The 24,182-nt window shown below is 38.7% G+C and overlaps 1 protein-coding gene and 1 pseudogene across 1 annotated transcript in view; both read left to right on the top strand.

The window, feature by feature from the left end:
• The first annotated feature begins 897 nt into the window (after positions 1-897).
• Positions 898-1,979, top strand: LOC130866763 (polyadenylate-binding protein 2-like; annotated as a pseudogene).
• Positions 1,980-22,454: 20,475 nt separating this feature from the next.
• LOC130866762 (zinc finger protein 120-like) overlaps positions 22,455-24,182 on the top strand; it is a 37,360-nt gene continuing 35,632 nt past the window's right edge. The window contains exon 1 of the mRNA XM_057758342.1: positions 22,455-22,802. Within this exon, the coding sequence (XP_057614325.1) occupies positions 22,455-22,802 (348 nt within the window). The remainder of the gene's footprint in view (positions 22,803-24,182) is intronic.

Genomic DNA, 24,182 nt, shown 5'->3' with positions numbered 1-24,182 from the left:
AGAAGGTCTGTCTAGAACATTGTAAAAAGTGTACCATTTCAGCTAACCAAGTTAGAACCATCTTGAGCAGCTGGTACTCAAAAACAGATCTTGTAGTAGCGCTATCATCACCATGATGTAATATCAACCAGGTTGAGTTGATGTTCTGGAGCCCCATCTTCTTCCTGGAAACTTCAAAATTTACTGCAGGAAAATTTATTGTTCATTGTGCAAACCTTCAACATTAATTATATAGACATATACAGATGAATATATTCAATGACATGTAAAATAGAGACAAAAATAGATATAAAGAAAAGTAAAATTTTTTTTATTCTTTTTTCTTTCTGTCCCATGCTCCTGACATGAGACAGAAACTCTGAATTTTTCTTTTAACAACATGTTTGGTTTTATAGAGGGACAGAGCCATTGCTCAACTCCAAAGCCAACTCTATATATTCATAAACATTTATCCACTTACAAAAAGCACCCAATGAAATGATAGGATAAAAGTGTAGATTATTGAATCTACTCTTAAAAAATAAAGAGGCATATATATGTATGATGAGATAAAAGGGTAGATCATTAAATTTAATTTTAAAAAGTAACTACTTATTTAAATATTTTACATTGATATAGATATGTATGCTTCCTTTTGATACTAATTTGACATTATTTTTGTTAAAACATACTGTCTATGATGTTATATTCTTACTCAAGATATTTTACCTAAAACAACTTAAATATGTAATGAAAATGTCTAGTCCTTGAAAGTTATTATTATCAAGTAATTAAGATACAAAGTACTGCATATTAGTAGTTTGTTACTTATTACAGTTGAAAGTATAATCATGTTAGGTATGTTTTAACATTATACAGAATTTTATTATGCCTGCTGTTTTTCTTCCAGTAACCTTGATGGCGGTGAGTAACATCTGTGTTAGCCAACAGAAAAAGTAGTTATCTCAAAGTGACCCTTAAACTGTTGTTTCTGACCTCTAATTACTGATCTGTCTTCCAAAGAGAGAAGTCTCATGATATAGATGTTCTCTTAGCAAACAGAAGAGATTGCTTGTGATGGCTCTCCAGCCCCTTGTGCTTCCTTCTGGTTTCAGACAAATGCTGCTCCACTAATACCCAATCCCAAACAACCTAGAAAAATGATTTAAGGAAGAGTGAAGGAAGCAGGTGGTTGGGGATCCCTGCCTGAGAAGTGGGCCTGAGGCATTTGAGGAGGCTGGGAGTGAGGACCCCCCAGCTACAGGTTCTGGGACCAGCTCTGGAGTCCCCAGAAGCCAAAAGGAGCACTTCGGGGACAGCATCATTGAGGTCCCAGAGCTAGAACTTATCAAAGCTTCAGGGAGTCAGGGAGATAGAGGAAGAGGATGAGAAGTTAAAGGAAATACAAAATGAGATAGAGAAGCAGATGAATAAGAGTACAACCCCAGGCAATACTGGCTCAGTGATCAAGTCTCTTGAGGGGAAGATGGAGGCTGATGCCAGTTCCATCTGTGTTGACAATGTAGACCAATGGTGCAACAGAAGAAGATTGGAAGCTCACTTTCAGGGCTGTGGTTCATTCAACTATGTTACTACAGTCTGTGACAAATTCAATGGCCTTGCCAAAGGGTTTACATATATAGAATTCTTCGACAAAGAGTCAGTGAGGACTTCCCTGGCTTTAGATGATTCTCTGTTTAGAAGGAGACAGACTAAGGTGATTCCCATCAGCACAACAGACAGGTTACCCATGTGCCCAATACCGTGCCTGAACTACCAATTACAACAGCTCCCAGTCTGAATTCTACAGTGGTTTAAACAGCTGGCCCTTGGATCAAAAAAGGAATTTTAAAAAAGAAAAAAAAAACAGAAGGTGGAAAATTACTTTTTCCAAAAGATATACTGTGGAAGGGGGAGAATCCCATAACGTACTGAGGAGGGACCTGCTCTGGGCAGTAGGGCAGGCCCAGGGAGTGGGGCAGTGGTGTGTGGCAGCATAAATGAATGCAGAAAGATTATAAAAATATATACAGCTTTAATAAGGAAATAGACTTACAGGACCTCCCGCAGAGAACAGGAAAAGCAGAGCAAAAAGGGCTGCTGGGATCACTCCCGGCAGATTTATCAGTAAACATTAGCCCAAGGCGAACACTCCCCCAATGAGTAGGGCTATATCCCTACATCTCCCCGTTTTGTCTAAATAAGATAGAACTAAATCAAATACAACTATATGCAATAATAACAAATAATAAATATAACAAACAATATTGAGAACAAAAGTTTTGATAAACATTATATCTCAAGGAGTCTAAATAACATAGAGAGTAACTACAATTATATAATCTTCAACTCCGTCAAAGATCTGAGAAGGGAATAAATATTACTTAACAAACGAGAGATATCCAAAATGTGCAACAATTGACAGAGCAATCAACCAAAGACTTGTTTGTAATGTTGAGCCAACCAACTTTGGCTAAGGCCTGATATAACTGACATAACATTTTTAGAACTATCCTATCCTGACTTGGCAGGATAAGACAATCCTGTTTCATCCATTTAGGTATATTTTGTATCTTTGTCAGAAGTTGAGGTATGTGCTTTTATTAATCGTCAGAAGTTGAGGTATGGGCTTTTATTAATCCAAAGGCCAGTTCTGCCAAGAAGACAAGCTCCCAGTGGAGTGTCTTTGGTGCTCAACGTTCTCTCGGGAGTAGAGTGGTGTTGCCAGGAGTAATTGTGTCTCATTGGCACAGAAATTTTAGGTTAGATTAGAGGCCATTTTTTACAGCTATTCGAAGAGGCTGAAGATCATATTATCTATATTAAATATAATCTCTATGTAATTAAAAGACCTGATTAATTTAAAAATAAATATGACAAACATATAATTTTCAATACCTATCTAACTTGAAGACTAAAAGAATAAACAATTGTGTAATATATGAAGACAATGATCTTCAATTGTAAACAATGTCATAGTACCAGAGGTAGAAATGTACAATGTAATATGGTAGATGTATCAATACAATATAGACAAAGTTATAAGCATACTCATACAAAAATAGAGGTAGGAACATTCACATTCAATATTCAATATATCAATATACAAGAAACAGTACCAATACAATTTTTATAAACAGTAATTTATAAATACCAATCATCCCATAAAACCAGTTAATTCCTTCTTTTTCCTCTTTTTTTTTTGTCCATAAAAATATCATCCCATCCCCTCAACCCTAAACCAACCATTAAAAGATGTCCCTAACCCTGAGGGCAAACTCTGTTGGGAGAGGGGATGTCGTTCTCTAAGATTGTTTCTAGCTGACATGGGGGCGACGTTCTTCTTAGGGGGTCCTGTGAAAGCAAATGATGGTAAAATTCCCAAATTAACCTTTGACCTAAGAAAATTGTAACTAGTCTCAGAGCGTTTTGAGAAGGTCCGGCCAGAGTGTTGTCAAAAATGTGCACCATTCGAAATTGTCTCATGTAGTTGGTACCAAAAAACAGGTCTAATATTAGCGCTTTAAAAAAAATTTATGACGTCATAAAAAACAGATTGAGTTGATGTCGTGGGGCCCCATCTTCATCCTGGAAACTTCAAAGATTACTGTAGGAAAATTTGTTGCTTGTTATGGGAAATTTAAACATTAACAACAAGGACATATATTGACATATAAAGAAAGACATAGATATGAGGAAAAGCAAAGAAAGTTTAAGACATATGTATATAAAAAAATTAATACTTACAGAACATGTCCCTCTATCAGTAATTAAATATTCGGGGTCCCTTAAATCCTTTGAAGATGGGTATTTTCCTGTGGAGATAAGAAGAGAACCCTGCCCCCAACCTATCTGTATTACTTACCATCAGTATGATTGCCATCCATGTGACTGAATTGTTATTTATCTTTTCCAACTGGCTTCTCTTTATCAAAACGAACCTTTATCAATTTTGACGTTATCCACAATTTTTCCTCACCTGTGGAGACAAGAGCAAATCCCCTTCCCCAATGCAGCACATCTCCTGGCTTCCATTGTGAGGTTAGCACATCCTTGAAATAAACTGGTTGATTTAGTTCAGTAGACTTTTCCATTATCCAATGTCTTTCTGCAGCCGATGTTCCCTTCTCATTAGAGTTGAGAAAATTTAAGGTTAACAAAGCATTATGTAACCTATTTCTGGGTGTGTTTTCCACCACTTTCTATTTGTTCAACATATCCTTTATAGTTTGATTTGATCTTTTTATGACTGCTTGACCTGTAGGATTGTATGGTATACCTGTAACATGTTTGATATTGTAATAATAAAAAAAAAACGTTTAATTTTCCTAGAGACATAAGCAGGACCATTATCTGTCTTTATTTGTGTAGGTATACCCATGATAGCCATGACTTTTAATAAATGAGTGATAACTGAATCAGCTTTTTCTGAACTTGAAGCCGTTGCCCATTGAAAGCCTGAATACGTGTCAATGGTGTGATGAACATATTTTAATTTGCCAAATTCTGCAAAGTGGAACACATCCATCTGCCAGAATTCATTCCTTTGGGTGCCCTTTGGATTAGCCCCTGCAGGCAGTGGTGTTTGGTTATAGAAAGAGCAAGTAGGGCATTTCTTTACAATCTCCCTAGCTTGTTGCCATGTAATAGAAAACTCTTTCTTCAAACCTTTGCTATTAACATGATGTTTTTTATGAAATTTAGAGGCTTGTAGCATATTATTAATCAATAATTGATCAATTTTTGCATTACCTTGTGCTAGAGGACTTGGCAGACCTGTATGGGATCGGATGTGTGTTATGTACATAGGGCAAAGCCTGTTCCTAATCAAATCTTGTACCTGGATAAACAAAGAGGTTAGTTCTGTATCATCAGGTATAAATTCAACAGTTTTACTATGTAAAATAACTCTTTCTGCATATTGTGAATCAGTAACTATATTAATAGGTTCTTTAAAATCCCTTAGCATCATAAGAATGGCATATAATTCTGCCTTCTGGACAGAATCATGAGGACTTTGTTTCATCTTATCCAAGTTTTCTGATTTGTAACCTGCCTTTCCTGATTTATTGGCATCAGTATAGAATGTACGGGCTCCAGTTATTGGAGTATCATGGACGATTTGAGGAAGGATCCAAGAAGTTCTCTTTATGAAGTTAAGCCTCTTGCTTTTTGGATAGTCGTTATTAATGTCTCCCAAAAAATTAGCATAAGTTCTTTGTCATGGTTCATTATCTTCCCATAATTTTTTTAGTTCATCAGCAGTGAAAGGCATTATAATTTCTGCTGGGTCTATGTCTGCTAGTTGACGAAGTCTAAATTTGTCTTTTATAATTAACTCAGAGATTTTTTCCATATAAGTTTTTAGTTTCTTACTTGGTTTATGTGGTAAAAAGATCTATTTCAAGATAATATCATTTCTCTGCATTAAAATTTCTGTAGGGGAAATTTTTGATGGTAGTATGATGAGAATACAATCGAGTTCTGGATTTACCTTGTCCATATGTGCCTGTTGTAATTTTTTTCAATCATCGTTAGTTCCTTTTTTGCTTTAGCTGTTAATTCTCTGGGACTGTTTAAATCTTTGTCACCATCCAAGTTTTTGTTTAAATGAATTATTAGATTAGGTGTTATCCCAATAGCTGGCCGTAGACTGGAAATGTCCCCTAACAGTCTTTGAAAGTCATTAAGAGTCCGTAGGTGATCTCTCCGAATTTGTGCCTTTTGTGTCTTAATTTTTTGCAAATTTATTTTATAACTTAAATAATTAACAGAATCTCCCTTCTGAATCTTTTCAGGAGCAATTTGCAATCCCCATTTAGGTAAAAGTATTTTTATTTCTTTAAACAGTCTGTTTAAGGTATCCATGTTTGAATTGGATAACAAAATGTCGTCTATGTAATGATATACTATCGATTTGGGAAATTTCTTGCGTATTATTTGCAATGGTTCATTCACAAAATATTGGCACAGGGAGGGGCTATTTAACATATCCTGGGGCTGGATGGCCCAGTGGTACCTCCTTGAAGGTTGAGAATTATTATAAGTAGGCACTGTGAAGGCAAATTTTTCTCTATCTTCTTTTTGTAAAGGTATAGTGAAAAAACAATCCTTTAAATCGATAACTATGAGAGGCCATCCTTTTGGCAATAAAGAGGGCAAAGGAATTCCAGATTGCAGAGGGCCTATAGGTTGAATAACTTTGTTGATAGCCCTGAGATTTGTCACCATTCTCCATTTACCTGATTTTTTTAACCATAAATACAGGAGAATTCCAAGGCCTGGTAGATTCTTCTATATGTCTAGCATCTAATTGTTCTTGTACCAACTGTTCTAACTGTTAATTTGGGTATTCCATTGTTGTAATAGGTCATGACCCCATAAATTCATTGTAATATTGGCTACATATGGCCTTAATTTTCCTATTTGTCCCTCTAGTCCTATACATTTAACCCATCTTGTGCTCTGCCTTATTCGAGATAGGGTTCCAATTCCCACGAGCTGAACATTTACATTCTGAAGAGGCCAATATGGATGCCAAGATTCTGGGGTAATGATACTTATATCCGCACCTGTGTCCAGCAGGCCAGTAATAAAAATGCCATTTATACACATTCTCAGCTTTGGTCTTTGATCATTTATAGAAGTTTGTCAAAACACACGGAACTCATCTTTCTGATCATTATTGCTTGTAACAGTAGGCATGGGGCTTCCTAATTGTCCTGACAAGTCATGTTCTCTGTAGTAACTGGAAATGACTGAACCATGTTTGCCATGGGGGCCTGTGAGGCCCCCCTCTCATGTTTCCCATCTGTATCAGGTTGTCTTGTCTATCTCTTGTAGACCTTCATTCATTTGTCTAATGTCTGCCCTTTTCATATCTTCTATACAAACCTGAAGGCTGAGTCCTCCTATTTCTCTTATTTCTAGAAGATGTATTATTATTATTTCTGAAAATCCGTTGTCTACAATTTCTTTTCATATGACCCATTTTGCCATAATTAAAACATTTGGTATTCTGATGTCTCCTTTTACTATTGGAAATTGCTTCTTCTACCCATGCTTCAGTGCCATAGTCAAATGTATCAACATTCAGTGTATGCAAGACCCATTCTTTCAATGGCGCTGATCTGAGCTTTAAAGGTCCCCAAATCCTTTTGCATTCCATATTTGCATTTTCATAAGCCAAAGTCTCGATCATTATACGTCTTGCTTCTGGGTCAGATATCCCTATTTGTACAGCTTTAGTTAGTCTTTGTAAAAAGTTAGTAAAGGGTTCTCTCTGACCCTGTTTAACTCTGACAAATGATTCCATCCTCTGTCCTGGGTCTTGCACCCTGTCCCAAGCCCTTAAGGCTGCTGTAGTACACATGGAGAATGTGTTTTATCCAAATTAGCTTGTTCCTGAGGGTCAGAAAATAGCCCCTCTCCTAGAATTTGATCTATGGAAATCTCAACTCCCTTTGCTCTTTCCTGCTGTTCTAAAAGTCTAGCCTCTTGCCTGAATAAGCATTTCCATTTCAATTGCAGTCCAATCTCAAGGACAGTAGAGCTCAGTTGAAACCAGTCAGAGGGCGTGACTTTATTTGGTGTGGCCCATGATCTTAGCATCTCTTTAATAAAAGAGGCATTCATCCCAAAAGTCATTACAGTCTGCTTAATTTCTTTGAGATCATTTATACGGACAGGTTCCCATGTATCTTCCTTGATGACCCTAGGGTTTCTGGAACCAACTACTTTCTCTGTTGTTACAACTGGAAAGGCAGATAGAACTGTAGGTAGAGCTTCCTGGGAATTGTCCCGGAGTGATTTACCCATAGATTTAGTTAAAATTTGCCTTTTTTTTTTTTGGTTTTTCGAGACAGGGTTTCTCTGTGGCTTTGGAGCCTGTCCTGGAACTAGCTCTGTAGACCAGGCTGGTCTCGAACTCACAGAGATCCGCCTGCCTCTGCCTCCCGAGTGCTGGGATTAAAGGCGTGCGCCACCATCGCCCGGCAAAATTTGCCTTTCTATCTCTTGCTCTTCTTCCTCAGAATTTAAAAATTCCTCAATCTTTTCAAATTTATTCACCATTGCCTTCTGTAATGTCTGAATCTCCTGTCCAGAATTATGTTCTAAAGCCTTCATTGAGGATTCTAAAGTATGAAGTTTGTCCATTAGAGATAACATCTCATCTTTGGACATAATTTTTATAGCATATACCGTGCCTTCTTGTATTGACAATCTTTCCGCCAATCTGTCATAAGCTTTAGACAAAATCCGATTGTCACATTCAGCAGTTTTGATTCTCTCAGTTAATGTTTCAGTTCCTATTGAAAGGGACTGAAGCTTATGATCCAAATCAGCTGTTTCCTCTTCCATAGTAATGAATTTCTCCTTAACATCAGCCTGTACCTCTTCTAAATTTTGTTCAGTTTGTCGAGTTGCGTTAAACAAAGATCTGTTCTCTGCCTGGAGAACTTCAAACTGATTTTTGAGAAGATTGTTGTCATTCTCAATTGTTTTTAAGCGTTCAACCTTGTCTCATAAAGACTTTATCATATTTCTATTATCAAACCATATAGTACCAAGGAAAACTACGAATCCCAGAAAGATCCATATCTGTGGGCTGACAGACATTTCTTGTAAAATCTCCCACATGGTACAAATGAAAAGGCTGTTAAAGTCTTGACTGGTAATTTTTTAGACATTTTTCTTATTTATAAAAGAAAATTATGTACCTGTAATGACGTTTTCCTGCCAGTGGTGGCAAAAGAAATGCACCTGAGTCCACGTGGTCTAAACCAGAGCCGGTCTGAAACAATTAGCTCAAAAAAAAAATTATTGTACTGCCTGATAAGGGAAGGGGTTGGCGGCTTTTGCTTCAAAACCGCAGGTGCTTCCGTTAAATCAGGCAGTGAGGGTTTGCTCTGTGGGGGTCGCTGCTCTGCGACTGTATCGTGGCCTGGAATGGGGGAAGGGAAAGCGAGCAGGGAGCGCGCTGTAAAAGCTAGCAGGTTTTACTCGCCCATTCGCACTTCCTGAGCTCTGGTAACTAACTTGCTCGCATAGGCTGGGAAAGATGGAGCTTGCGCCCCCCCCCCCCCGTGTCGGGTTGGGGGCAAAATAGCCCCACGTTGGGCACAAAAATGTGGTGGCATAAATGAATGCAGAAAGATTATAAAAATATATACAGCTTTAATAAGGAAATAGACTTACAGGACCACAGGTTCCCATGCAGAACAGGAAAAGCAGAGCAAAAAGGGCTGCTGGGATCACACCCGGCAGATTTATCAGTAAACATTAGCCCAAGGCGAACACGCCCCCAGTGGGTGGGGCTATATCCCTACAGTGGTGACATGTTCCCTCTGGAGATTCAATATGGACACTTCTCAAATGTGCATCCTGCTTCCTGTTTCTCTTCTCCACTTTACTCTCTTTGGCCCTGCTCAAGGGAAGGTGGGCTCGGATGGTAGGAGTCCATTTTATTACCTAGAGCTCTGGAGCACACCAATCTGTCCAGCTTGTTTCCTTCCCTCATCTTCTCTCTGTCTTTTGCAGTCCCTGCCTGCTCCTGATTTACCAGGTCTAGGCATACCCTACCCTTCTTTCCTCAGGATCCTGCCTCTCCAGTTTGTCTGGTGAATTTTTTTGGTTCCTTTTTGTTTATTTTTCTGTCTTGATTGTCTTTCTTTGCAGATTTTTGTAGCAGAAAGAACTCACTCTCAGTGGATTCAGTGTTAATTCAACTTACCCCCGGGGAAATACACAACTTTGTTTTGGGAAGTTTTGCAGTGTTGTTTTCTTGTTGTTTACCAGGTGTCCTTGTTTTGTTTTATTTTTCGTTTACCTTTTTCCCCTTTATTTGGAGGGAATGGGAAGAAGTGGGAATAAGGAGGTAGGAGCTGGATTGTGTTTATTTTTTAAACTCAATTACAATGGATGGGGTTTTTTAAAATAATGTGTCATGAGGAAAGTTGTTTATGGAAAAAAAGAAAAATGATTTAAAATTTATTTTCTCCTACATGTATTATGGTCCAAGATGTGAATTATGCTCTATTTATCTGCCCAACACAATGCACACCTGAGAAATGTCTACAGACCAGAAATTCCTTTGTCTCCTAGAATTAAGTTTCACTGGTTCACACCTTTGCAGCTAGTGGCAGGATCACATTAAAAGTATTCTAATCATGCATTGCTAGAAGATCAATATCATCATTTCTTACCAGTTTCTAAACTATTTGTAAGCTTTATAACACAAATCTGAAATTGGAAAGCAACATTGAGAACTTCTGGAATCTAGACCTTCAGTTTTCTAATCTCTCTTCCCACTGCACACCAAAAGCAGTGCCCATGTGTGTACTCTGGACAATCACCATCATATCCTGAATTTCCAGAGTCTCCCCTGCCCCAATAAATTTATACATAGGGACACTCAGAGGACAAGGGACACTGCCAACATGAACCACATGGACCAACATAAAGTCTGGCTCATGATCAGTCCAAGTCACAGCAGAAATGACAGTTAAATAGACCTCAACACCCAACACTAATCATGGTATTGCTTGTGATATTCCTTACTACTCCTACTGCAGAGGCAGAATAGAATCATGGGAACCCACAAACGGTCTGGCACTAATCCTCCCAATTGCTAACCCTTCCCAGAATTTCTCACTGGCTAGGGCCACCCAGCTGGGCTTCACAATATTAGCAGCTCCTCTATAGGAGGATCAGAGATCAAATGACTCAGACAGCACAGTCCTTCCAGTTCTGCCCTCCCAGCCCAGCAAACAGGGCCCTAGTTTAGATAGTTTGTATTTAGTACACATAATTCGACTCTCCTACACCACCCACATCCTGTTTCTCATCCAAAGCACAGGGTCCGTTGTGTGCACATTGCATTGCACACTCACTTTCCAGTGTAGCCATACCATTGCCTCCAAATAGGAAATCCTGAAAACAAACACAGGTCACATTCATAAAGGAATCACTGTTCCTGTGTAACTGTGGTTACTTTGTAACTGTTGTTAAACAAAAACAAACCATGAATTAGATAACAATCAGGATGTTGTTAGGGCTTGGAGGGAGCAAAGACAATGTGAATATGATTTAGTTTTAATCTCAAAAATTATTTTGAAAAGTTGAAATACGTTAAAGGCCATGTGCTCCAGAGACTAGGGATTTGTATTAGAGCACAATAAATATTTGTCATGTATTTTCCCTAAAGATGAAGATCTTACTGCAGAAAAGTAACAGTCCTGTTAAGCAGGGCCACAACGTTTTACCCAGATCATTTATTTTTGATGAAATATTGTATACATTGCAATTAGGTATCAAGATAAGGTCAGTCCCATGCCTAGATTGCCATTGTCTGTGGACTGCAAACAATGGTCAACCAGGACAATCATACAGCATCACAAGTGACTACCTGATTCCACATAAGTAATCTCAGTTGAAGGAGGAAAGCTCTCACCCTCAGGCCAACCTCTCACTTCCTGCACTGTGTCTCCACCAGCTTCAAACTTAGTCATTGAGTTCAATTCTTATACCAATCCCTCTTCATTTCTAAGTCCCCAATAAAAGTCAGAATGATTAGCAGACACTCATTAAGTGCTCTATTTTTCTCTTTGACTGACTAGTGAAGGAAAAACCTGGAAGGAGTTGCAGGACTGTCTTACCAGAACTGGGCAGCAGAGGCAGGACTAGAGGTTCAAAATAATTCTCAATTACATAGCATGAAGCAAGCCTAAAGTATAGGAGACATTGCTCTACATAGAAATCAACATAACTTGAAAGAAATAAAATGAAAGTCTCAATGACTTAGAAACATTGGAGAACAGAAACAAATAGAGATAACAGCCACAATACACTTAAAGAAAGTATTTGAAACTGATACCAAAAAGTGATTTTTAAAGTGATGATAATAATGCACTTTTAGCTGGGCCGTGGTGGCTCAGGCCTTTAATCCCAGCACTCCAGAGGCAGAAGAAGGCAGATCTTTGTGAGTTTGAGGCCAGCCTGGTCTACAAGAGCTAGTTCCAGAACAGGCTCCAAAGCTACAGAGAAATCCTGTCTCAATACACCAAAAAATGCACTTCTATGATTAAATGATATTTTCTGTATTGACTTTACAAAAAAGAGTAGGCCCTTCCCTAGAAGAGGGGATGTCATTAACAAGAGATAGATTGATGGTGCCCTTACATATGTTGACTTCTGAGATCTGTAACCTGACACATAGAGTTAGGCAATGGCCTGTTTTTCAAATCTCCAAGCCAACATAACTCTGTCAAGCAAGATTGATCATATTTCTTACCAAAAGCAATCTACAGATTGAATATAATGCCCATCAAAATCCCAGAAAAATTTCAAAGATTTCAAAAGAACAGTACTCAAATTCATATGAAAAAACAAAAACAAAAAAAAAACCAGGAAAGCCAAAAGAATCTTATACAATAAAAGAACTTCTGGAAGCATCACAATCCCTGACTTCAATCTTTACCACAGAGGTAGAGCACTGAAAACAGCCTGGTATTGACATAAGAACAGACAGGAGGACCAAAGGACCTGAATAGAAGATGTGGATATCAATCCACATATTTTCAAACTCCTGATATTTGACAAGGAAGCAAAAAATATTAAATGGAAAAAGAAATCATATTAAACAAGTGGTGCTGGCATACCTAGATATCAACATATAGAAAAATGAAAATAGACCCATATCTATCACCATGCACAAATCTCAAGTCGAAATGGATCAAAGACCTCAACATAAAGCTAGCCACATAGAAAATTATAGAAGAAAAAGTGGAAAGTACACTTGAAGGCATTGGCACAGGGAACCACTTCCTAAATATAACTGCAGCAGCACAGACACTGAGAGAAATGATTAAATGGGACCTCCTGAAACTAAAAAGCTTCTGTAAAGCAAAGGACATGATCAACAAGGCAAAACGACAGCCTACAGAATGGGAAAAGATCATCACTAACCCCACATCAGACAGAGGTCTGATCGCCAAAATATACAAAGAACTCAAGATATTGGACACCAGGGCTGGAGAGATGGCTCAGCAGTTAAGGGCACTGACTGCTCTTCCAGAGGACCCAGGTTCAATTCCCAGCACCCACATGGCAGCTCAAAACTCTCTGAAAATGCAGTTCCACGAGATCTGACACCTTCACACCAATGAACATTAAATAAAAGTTAAATAAATCATTAAAAAAAAGATATTGGACACCAGAAGATCACATAATCCAATTAAAAAAAAATGGAGTAAAGACCTAAACAGAGAACTCTCAACAGAGGAATCTAAAATAGCTGAAAGACACTTAAGGAAATGTTCCATATCGTTAATCAGAAAATGCAAATCAAATCAACTCTGAGATTCCATCTAACACCTGAAAGAATGGCCAGGATTAAAAACACCAATGACAACTTATGCTGGAGAGGTTGTGACGAAATGGAAACACTTCTGCATTGCTAGTGGGAATACAAGTGGGTACAGTCCCTTTGGATGTCAGTGTGGCAATTTCTCAGAAAATTAGGAAACAACCTTTTTCAAGACCCAGTAATAACACTTTGGGTATGTAACCAAAGGATGCTCAATTGCCCCACAAGGACATGTGCTCAACTATGTTCATAGCAGCTTTGTTTGTCATAGTCAGAGCCTGTAAACAACCTAAATGCCCCTCCATAGAAGAATGGATAAGGAAAATGTGTACATTGACACAATGGAGTACTATACAGCAGAAAAAAATCTTGAATTTTACAGGAAAATGGATGGATCTAGAAAACATTATTTTGAGTGAGGTAACCCAGACACAGAAGGATAATTATCACATGTACTCACTCATAGGTGGTGTTTAAGCATAAAGCAAAGAAAGCCAGCCTACAAACCACAACCCAGATCTGAGACAAAATGAGGATGCTAAGAGAGACTTACATATATCTAATCTATATGGGAAGTATAAAGTATAAAAAGACAAGATCTCCTGAGTAAATTGGGTGCATGGGGACCTTGGGAGAGGGTTGAATGGGGGACTGGAGAGGAAGGGAGTGAAGCAAAGAAAATTGTAGAGCTCAGTAAATATCAATAAAAAAAGATCAATCATATCTGTAGAGGATAGTTGCCTAATTGCAAATTCAGTGTTCCTTGACTCAAGATAACCTTCCTAATCTGGACAACCACACAATTTGCTCTGTCTTTATTCACATGACATTAATTTACACATGCTGGGCAATTACAAACTGCTACTGCTACCTCAGTCAGGCCCTTTTTCATAGTGGTGGCTCCAACAGCTGATTGCCTATGCTGTGCCCCCTGCAGTGCACACAATAATCTATTATTCCTATTGTGGTCTAAGGACAGAAGAAATGCTCCATATGCAAATCCTTTTCCTGTGACTACATTGCACAGTCAGCTACGTGGCTCAAATGCACTATTTTATTTTATTTTAATATATTGGTTTTGTTTGAGACAGGGTATCTCTGTAGCTTTGGTGCCTGTCTGGGAACTAGCTCTTGTAGACTACACTGGCTTCAATTTCACAGAGATCTGCCTGCTTCTTCCTCCCGAGTGATTGGATTAAAGGCATGCATTACCACTGCCCGGCAAATACATAATTTTAAAACTGTGAATTGGTACAGTCATTTAAGAAATTTGATGGTGAGCTACGTGGTTTTGATGCACGCCTTTAATCCCAGCATGCAGGAGGCAGAGGCAGGTGGATCTCTGTGAGTTTGAGGCCAGGCTGGTCTACCTGAGCGAGTTACAGGACAGGCTCCAAAGCCACAGAGAAACCCTGTCTCGAAAAACCAAAAAAAAAAAAAAGGAGAGATGGCTCAGAGGTTAAGAGCATTGCCTGCTCTTCCAAAGGTCCTGAGTTCAATTCCCAATAACCATATGGTGGCTCATAACCATCTCTAATGGGGTCTGGTGCCCTCTTCTGGCCTGCAGGCATACATGGAAGGAATGCTCTGTATACATAATAAATAAATATTAAAAAAAAGAAAGAAAGAAAAGTTTCCATTTTTAAAATAAAAGGAAGTTTCATGGTGTAATATAGAGGACACTCAAGGTCACTGTCCAGGAAAGCAACAGACAGGGACCAAGGCCATCTGAGTCAACATAACAGAAGTTTTTTCAGAAACAGTATTTCTTTTTTTTTCTTTTCTTTTTTTTTTTCTCAAACTCACAGAGATCCGCCTGCCTCTGCCTCCTGAGTGCTGGGATAGAAACAGTATTTCTATCTGGATGGAAATGCAGCTCTTCTAGAATTAATATGCCTTTCCACTGAGAAATCACATCACACACTTAGAAGATTAATAAAGAAAAGTCTCTTTAATGATGTTATGCATTGATCTCTGTCCAATGCTCAAGGGGGGCTAGGTTAGATAGATTTTGCATTCAATATATGCTGTTATCCACAAGTATCCCTTAGGATAATGGTCCAGATTAAACTTTGAACAATTGAAATAGAAACAGGCAACTTGACAGTCTAAATATTTAGGCAAAAATATTCTCAGACTATTTTCTCAAGTATACCATAACCTATTACAGCAGGTCATTCTACACTGACAGGGTTCTAAGGTGAAGATCTCAAGGGAGGAGAAAGACTGGACAAGTAAAAGATAAAAAAAGATAGCGTGGGAAGGTGTTGCAGAAGATGGGTCCCATGCCTAGTAAGCTTCTGAGGAAAAATAGCATCTTAGCAAGGTGGTGGTGGGGCACACCTCTAATCCCTTCACTCCGGGATTTTTAGAGACAGGGTTTCTCAGTACCTTAGGAGCCTGTCCTGGAACTCTTGTAGATCAGGATGGCCTTGAACTCAATGAAATCCATCTGCCTCTGTCTCAAGAGTGCTGGAATTAAAGGCGTGCACCACCACTGCCTTTAAATCAGTGATGGCTTCTTTGAAATGGTTTGGAGTCAAATATCTGGACAATCCTGGTGAACAATGCAAACCCCATTCTAATCTCTTCCAGCCCTCATTAGCATATACTTACATTTTGGGTGTTTTAGACGCAGTTCTCCCTCTGCTAAATTCTACTTTGTGGGACTTAATTATTTTTTAAGCATTGGTCAATCTATTGTATCACCAACTCTACTCTACAACATTATGGTACAGTAGTGGAAAGCTACACAACACGTGAGATGCCTTTGATAACCTCCACAAATTTAAATATAGACTCAGATTACATTTAAAGCTTAAATGCAAAGTGCTCGATATCGAGAAGATACTGGACAAACGAGGCTTCTCTGAGTTTGGCAACTTGTATCCATGAATGCAGGCACCCCGTTGAAGTTGACTAAGAAGGAGTTTTAGTAGTTTATTAGAGGCAATGTGCACAATCCTGCGAAGTCAGTGTGCAGAAAGAAGGAGGAGTATGGCTCATCCGGCTTTTAAAAGCTGCCTGGTGTATGCACACAGGGGTTGACATGGTTACATCATATGCAGATGATGGGCTTCATGCAAGTGAGCAAGGGCTTAGCTGAGTAATATGTGTATCATGCAGGAGGGCATCTTTAACATCCCCGGGTGCCTGAGGGCTTGTTTGCCCCTGCATGACCCCTAGAACCTAGAACTATCAACCATATGTGGCTTAAATCATTACAGTCACCACCTTACCAAGAGATGTGAAATGCTCATCGTGAGCTTGATAGATTTCTGAATCTATCAAGTTATGAAGTAGGACATTTACAGCTGCAACTTGTTATGAAATGGAAGTGGTACATTAGAGATCAGGACAAAGTAGGTACTGAAGACACAAGGAAGCTACATGAAGAATTGGCCAACTTCCAACAGTTTCTACTCCTGTTATGATGCCTTCTGCTGTCAAGCATACACCTGTAGTCTATTCTTTATGACTGGTTGAATGAGGAAGAGAAGACTAGGCTCTGGCTAATGGTTCAATATATCATGCACGAACCACCCAGAACTAGGCAGCTGCAGGATTACAATCCTGTCTGGGACAACCCTGAAAGATGCTTGTGAAAGGAAATGTTCACAGTGGGCAGAAATTCAAACAATACACATTTCAATGTGGTTTATTTGGAAGGAGAAATGGTCTAATCTACAACTAGCAAGGCACTGATTGATAAACTTTATCCAGTGGTTTGACTGGATGCTGAGGGATTAGTAAAGCGCATGATTAGAAAATTGGTGAGACAAGACATCTGAGGAAAGAGAATGTGAATAATCTCTGTGAAAGGGAAAGGGGGATAAAGATCCTTGTATTCCATGTAAATGCTGATCAAAAGTTGAATTCAGCTGAGAAAGAGTTCAATACTTAAGTAGACAAGTAGACTTTTCTTAATACAAATACTACAGGAAGACTTGACCAGCCTAACACAGAAGAGGGAGAAAAAAATAATTTTAAACATAACCTTGGTGGGCGGTGGTGGTGCACGCCTTTAATTCCAGCCCACAGGAGGCAGAGGCAGGTGTAGTGTGGAGCTGCGGGCCTGCTTTTCGTCCTGCCCAGCTCCTGCACGGCTAGCTTTATACCCGAAATAATCACATGGAAACTGTATTCTTTTAAACACTGCTTGGCCCTTTAGCTCTAGCCCTTACTGGCTAATTCTCATATCCTGATCAACCCATCTTGAATAATCTGTGTAGCACCAGTCTTACCAGGAAAGATTCAGCATGTCTGACCTGGCAGCTGGCTGCAATGCATCTGCCTCTGAGAGGAGCTGCTCTGCATCTGAGCTCACTTCCTCTTCCTCCCAGCATTCTATTCTGTCTACTCCACCCACCTAAGGGATGGCCTATCAAATGGGCCAAGGCAGTTTGTTTATTGACAAATGACCTTCCTCCATCAGGCAGGCAGATCTCTGTGAGTTCCAGGACAGCCTGGTCTACAAGAGCTAGTTCCAGGACAGGAACCAAAAAGCTATGGAGAAACCCTGTCTTAAAAATAAATTTAAAAAAAAAAAAACAAAAAAAAACCCCATAACCTTAAGACGATGATGGACAGATTTAAAGAGGAAATAAAAAAATTCACTTAAAGAAATGGAGGAAAAGACAAACAAAAAACAATTGGAAGAAATCAACAAAAATCTTAAAGAAAACCAAGAAAAAATAATCAAACATGGGAAGCAAAGAGTTGAAACACTTCAAGACATGAAAACTTAAATAAAGGCAATAAAGAAAACACCAAAAAAGGGACTTCTAGAAATGGAAAATCCATTTAAACAAATGGGAACAACAGATGCACACATAATTAATCAAATAGAAGGGATGGAAGGAAGAATATCAGCAGTTGAAAGTGCAGAAAAATAAATATATTCATTGGTAAAAGAAAATTTTAAATTCAACAAATTTTTAACACAAAACATCGAGGAAATTTGGGACATCATGAAAAATTCAAACCTAGTTCCGGGCGTTGGTGGCGCACGACTTTGATCCCAGCACTCAGGAGGCAAAGAGAGGTGGATCTTTGTGAGTTTGAGGCCAGCCTGGTCTACAGAACTAGTTCCAGGACTGGCTCCAAAGCTACAGATAGACCCTGTATCAAAAACCAAAAAAAAAAAAAAATTCAAACCTAAGAATAGCAGGTATAGAAGAAGGAAAAGATCTCCAGCTCAAAGGCACAGAATACATATTCAGCAAAATCATTGAAGAAAACTTTCCCAACATAGAGAAGTATATCACTATGAAGGTAGAAGAAGCTTACAGAACACCAAATAGACTGAAACGAAAACAAGTCCCCTCACCATATAATAATCAAAATGCAGAGCATACAGAAAAAAAGAGAATATTGAGACCTGCAAAGGTAAAAGGCCCACTAATATATAAAGACAGACCTATCAGAGTTAAACCTTAATTCTTAATTGAAACCAGGAAATCCATAAGGTCCTGGACAAATGTGCTGTAGACAGTAAGAGACCATGGATAAAACACAGACAATTAGCCCCAGCAAACATTTAAATGGCCATCTATGGAGAAAACATAATATTCCATGACAAACCCAGATTTAAACAATAATTATCCACAAATTCTAGCTTAAAAAAAATAGAAGAAAAACTCCAACTCAAAAAAGATTATTGTACCCACAAAAACACAAGCAACAGATAACCCCTTATCAGCAAACCCCAAAGAAAGGAAACACAAGCACTATCACCAAAATAACAGGAATTATCAATCACTGGTTATTAATACCTCCAAATATTTTTTGGACCCAAGTCACCTACAAAAAGACACACACAGGCTAAGAGAATGGATATGAAAGCAGAATATATCCTTCTGCTGTATATAAGAAACACACCTCAACCTCAAGGACAGACATTGCCTCAGAGTAAAGGGTTGGGAAAAGATTTTCAATAAAATGAACCTAAGAAACAAGCAGGTATAGCTACCCTAATATCTAACAAAATAGACTTCAAACTAAAAGTCAATCAGAAGAGATGGGGAAATACACTTCATAGTCATCACAGGAAAAAATCCATAAAGACTAAATCTCAATGCTGAACATCTGTGCCCAAAATACAAGTGAACACACATAGAACAGAACACACATATGTAAAAGAAACAGTACTAAAGCTTAAATCGCAGTCCAACTCTACACACTAATAGTAGGAGACTTCAACACCCCACTCTCCCCAGTGAAAAGGTCAACAACACAAAAATTTAACAGAGAAATAAAACAACTAACAGATGTCATGACACAAATGGACTTAACAGACATCTACAGAACATTCCTCACAAACACAAAATAATATAAATTATTCTCAGCACCTCATGGACCTTCTCTAAAATTGGCCCCATACATGGTGATAAAGCAAACCTCAACAGACACAAAAAATTGTAATAACCACCTGTGTCTTATCAGATCACCCTGTTTTAAAGTTAGAATTTAACAACAACACTAATCACAGAAAGTCTACAAACCCTTGGAAAGTGAATAGTGCTCAGCTGAATCAACAATGTGTCAAAGAAGAAAGAAAAAAAGAAGTTAAAGACTTTGTAGAATACAATGAAAATGAAGGCACAACATACCCAAACCTACGGGACACTGTCAAAACAGTGCTGTGAAGAAAGTTCATAGTACTAAGTGCCTGCATAATGAAAGTGGGGAAATCTCATACTGGTGAGTTAACAGCACACCTGAAAGCTCCAGAACAAAAGAAGCAGACTCACCCTGGATGAGTAGATGTCAGGAAATAATCAAATTTAGGGGTAAAGTCAGTATTATAGAAAGGAAAACACTACAAAGAATCAATGTAACAAAGAGCTGTTCTTTCAAAAAAATCAAGAAGATAGACAAACCCTTATCCAACTTAACCAAAAGGCAGAGAGAGAACATTCAAACTATCAAAATCATAAATGAAAAGGTGGGTATAGCAACTAACACTGAGAAAATCCAGAGAATCATTTCATCATACCTCAAATCCTGTATTCCACAAAATTGGAAATTGTAAGGTAAATGGACAATTTTCTGAATAGGTACCACACACCAAAATTAAATCAAGACCTGGTGAACAATTCAAATACACCTATAACCTTCAAGTAAATAGAAGCAGACATTAAAAGCCTCCCTTCACCTAAAAAGTAAAAAGCCAAGGACTGGATGGTTTCAGTGAAGAATTCTACCAGAACTTCAAAGAAGAGGTAACAACTATACTCCTCAAATGGTTACACAAAATAAAAACAATAGGAACAGTTCCATACAATCATTTCCATTTTATGATGTTACAGTTACCCTGATACTAATTCCACACAAAGAAATAAAAAGGAGAATTATATACAAATCACCCCATGATCATTAATGAAAAAATACTCAATAAAATACTGACAAACTGAATCAAAGAACACACCAAAAAAATTATTCACCATGATGAAATTAGCTTCATCCAGGGATACAGAATGGTTTAACATATGAAGCATATGGTCTGTCAATGTAATACATCATATAAATAAATTGAGAGAAAAATATAATCATCTCATTAGATGCTGAAAAAGCATTTGACAAAATCCAACACCCGTTCATGATAAAGGTCTTGGAGACATCAGGGATACAAGAAGATATCTTAACATAATAAAAGAAATATACAGAAAGCATAGAGCAAATTAAATGGAGAGAAACTCAAAATGATCCCACTAAAATTAGGGACAATTCAAGGCTGTCCACTCTCACCATACCTAGTAAACATATTTCTTGAAATTCTAGCTAGAGAAAACAGAAAACAAAAGAAGATCATTGGGATCCAAACTGAAAAGGAAGAAGTTAAGCTTTTGCTACTCACAGATGATATGATAGCAGAAATAAGTGATCCCACAAACTCTATCAGGGAACTCCTACAGCCCATAAGTACCTTCAGTAATTTGTCAGGAAACAAGTTCAGCTCAAAAAAAAAAAAAAAAGTAGACCTCCTATATACAAAAAAAAAAAAAAAAAAAAGAAGCTAAGAAAGAAATCAGAGGAGCATCACCATTTATAATAGCCACAAATAATTTAAAAAATCTTCAGGTAACACTAACCAAAGAAGTGAAAGACCTGTTATTTCAAAACTTTAAGTCTTTAAAGAAAGAAATTGAAGAAAATACAAGAAAATGGAAAGATGCTCTTGGGCAGGTAAAATGAACATAATAAAAATGGCAACCCTACCAAAAGCAATTAATATATTTAATGCAATCTCCATCAACATCCCAAACTCTTCTTCCCAGACCTTGAAAGCACACTACTCAAATTCATAGCAGAAAACAAAACACACACAATAGCCAGTCTCGTGGACTGACCAATTACTGAATTCTTCACTTCATCTTAGACAAAACATTGAGAAGCGATGTCCTGGATTTTTCCAATTACCATTGGTAGGCAACTACTTTTAAGTTACCTGGACCACAGCTTGTGAGACATTCTAATAAACCCACTTCTTACAATCGTGGCGGGATTCCTTCTACCTGTTCTGCTCATATAGAGAATCTTGAATACTGCAGTTGTATATTTTATTTTACCTGACCAAGGAAAGAGATGTGCTGGCTAACAATAGTGCTCATGTAGACATTCTTCCTAGCTGCATTATTATCTATGTATTCAAATTTTCATGAACACTACACTTTATTATTATTATTATTCATTTGCCTGGAATTTGCTTTGAATTTCAGGAATAGAACCCATAAAGTAATGGAGCCATCATCCAGCCATCAGTTGGGGAAAGACCAATCATCTTGTTTAAGATCTGGCTCCTCCTTTTCTCTTTTGTGTTGTGTGAAATCCCCGTGAAAACCATGTTAAAAGTAACTTCAGTTCATGTGACCTCAGCAGGAAGCCACAGAATAATCATCTTTTGTGACCATAAAGTTATCTTTAGCTGTTAATATCTGTGCACCATATCCCCTGTAGGACAAGAAATCACAGCATCCACCTAGCACAGTCCAGTGTACAGTACAAGCTAGCTAGCCACATTGTGTCCTGGAGGAAAAGGGGAAAGTTCCTATGGGGTGCAAGATTAGGACCTTGTCTCCTTTTGGAGCAAGGGGCAAGTGCTATTGAAATGCAAAGCTTGGCCAAACTAGAAAAGATCTTTGACTCAGGTAGATGGAATGGCCAGGAACCAGTGTGCTGTGTCTTTAAGCACACTAGCCCTGTGGACAGTGTTCTTGCTACTCAGACCGCACCAGCCAATCAGGCCCTTCAGGTGACCTGCCAGTCAGAAACAGTGCAAGGCTCTTCCGGCCACCGCCTGCAGACTCAGCTTTGTGGAGGAGCTTGTGCCAGTTGTTTCCTGTGCTGTGGTGAAGTTGCTGCTGCAGGGAGAGGACGATCTGAGAGCTTTGGCGATCTGGGGAACCACAAAATGGTGAGCGAGGGAATGCTTTCTCCAGATGGGGAGGAGCAGAGGGTGAGGTGCGGCAGACAGCATGGGGAATCCTTGTGGGATCTGTGTGGGAACCTGCCGCCATATTCCCTGAGGGGTGAAGTCGCATGTGGTCCTGTTAATTCCTAGACCTAGTGCTGTGGGCTTAATCTGCTTAGAGAATTGGGAGCAGGGTGATGTGTGTACAAAAGTCTTTCTTCTCAACTTCAATGTGCCATACTCAAGAGGCCTAGTTTCTCCAGTATCTTCTCAAAATTGAGCACTTTGCTGTTAACTTTACATACAATCTCCATTTGTCTTTAACTATGTGGACGTCAAGGCAGCTCACCTGTTCGGTAACGCTGCACTTCTAAGCTGCCACGTAGAAGAGTTGAATTGCTGATATAAAGGATTTTCCAATGCCTTGGAATTAGTTCAGTGTCACAAAGTAGAATTAGCTGAGGGAGGACTGCCTCTAAATCACCCAGGAGATAAATGTTTTAATCAGGGCTGTTAGAATTTAGGATGCTAAGGCACACTTTGTTCAACTGGATTGTCCAGATATTTAGCTCCAAACTACTACAGAGAAGCCACCACTGATTTAAAACTAGACACCAGGCACATCCTCATATAAGAAAAAAACCTCTAGCAAGCTTTTCAAGGAGGCATTACAGGTTCCTAAACAACCTTAAGGCCTAATGTGGCTCAAAGTTCCAGTTTTCTTCTTTAGAAAAGCACAGTTCTTCCAGATGGGCAATAGGACACCAGGCGACATATATTTGAAAGGCCAAACATTGTTGTGAGGAGTTACCTGATCAATGAAGGGTTTTATTTATTCCCTCAGGGACATTCCTAGGAGATCTCATGACAGCCTGGGGGCTAAGCCTTGTGAGTTTCCCTAAGGACCTGATGTATTGATAATAAAGCAAAGCTCCTCTAAAACTAGGAATATGCTTTGGAGAGCTGGTAATGGTCTGGTTCCAAGGCCTTTGTGGAGGGGTTCCTCTAGGTCCTAAGAACCCAACCCTTTTACCATATGGAGCTATTTTTATCAGTCCCCAGGCCACTGTGCTCTTAGTAAAGTTTTTTTTTTTTTTTTTTTTCGAGACAAGGTTTCTCTGTGGCTTTGGAACCTGTCCTCGAACTAGCACTAGCTCTTGGAGACCAGGATGGTCTTGAACTCACAGAGATCTGCCTGCCTCTGCCACCTGAGTGCTGGGATTAAAGGCGTGCACCACCATCGCCCAGCAGTAAAGTTCTTGAGGATACCCAGTGTTCAAATTGGGTAGAATTGTCTGACTAACCTCCTCCCAAATTCATATGATATTGTTTACTGACTTCTTATAATTCTCCCATTTCCTCCCATTTCCCCTCTGGAAGTATCCAAGATGCTATTTTTCTTTTACTCCTTTTTAAAAAATTCTT

The sequence above is a fragment of the Chionomys nivalis genome, chromosome 26 (genome assembly GCF_950005125.1).
Source record: "Chionomys nivalis chromosome 26, mChiNiv1.1, whole genome shotgun sequence".
In the NCBI taxonomy this organism is placed as follows: Eukaryota; Metazoa; Chordata; class Mammalia; order Rodentia; family Cricetidae; genus Chionomys; species Chionomys nivalis.
This window is presented reverse-complemented; position numbering and strand designations above follow the sequence as displayed.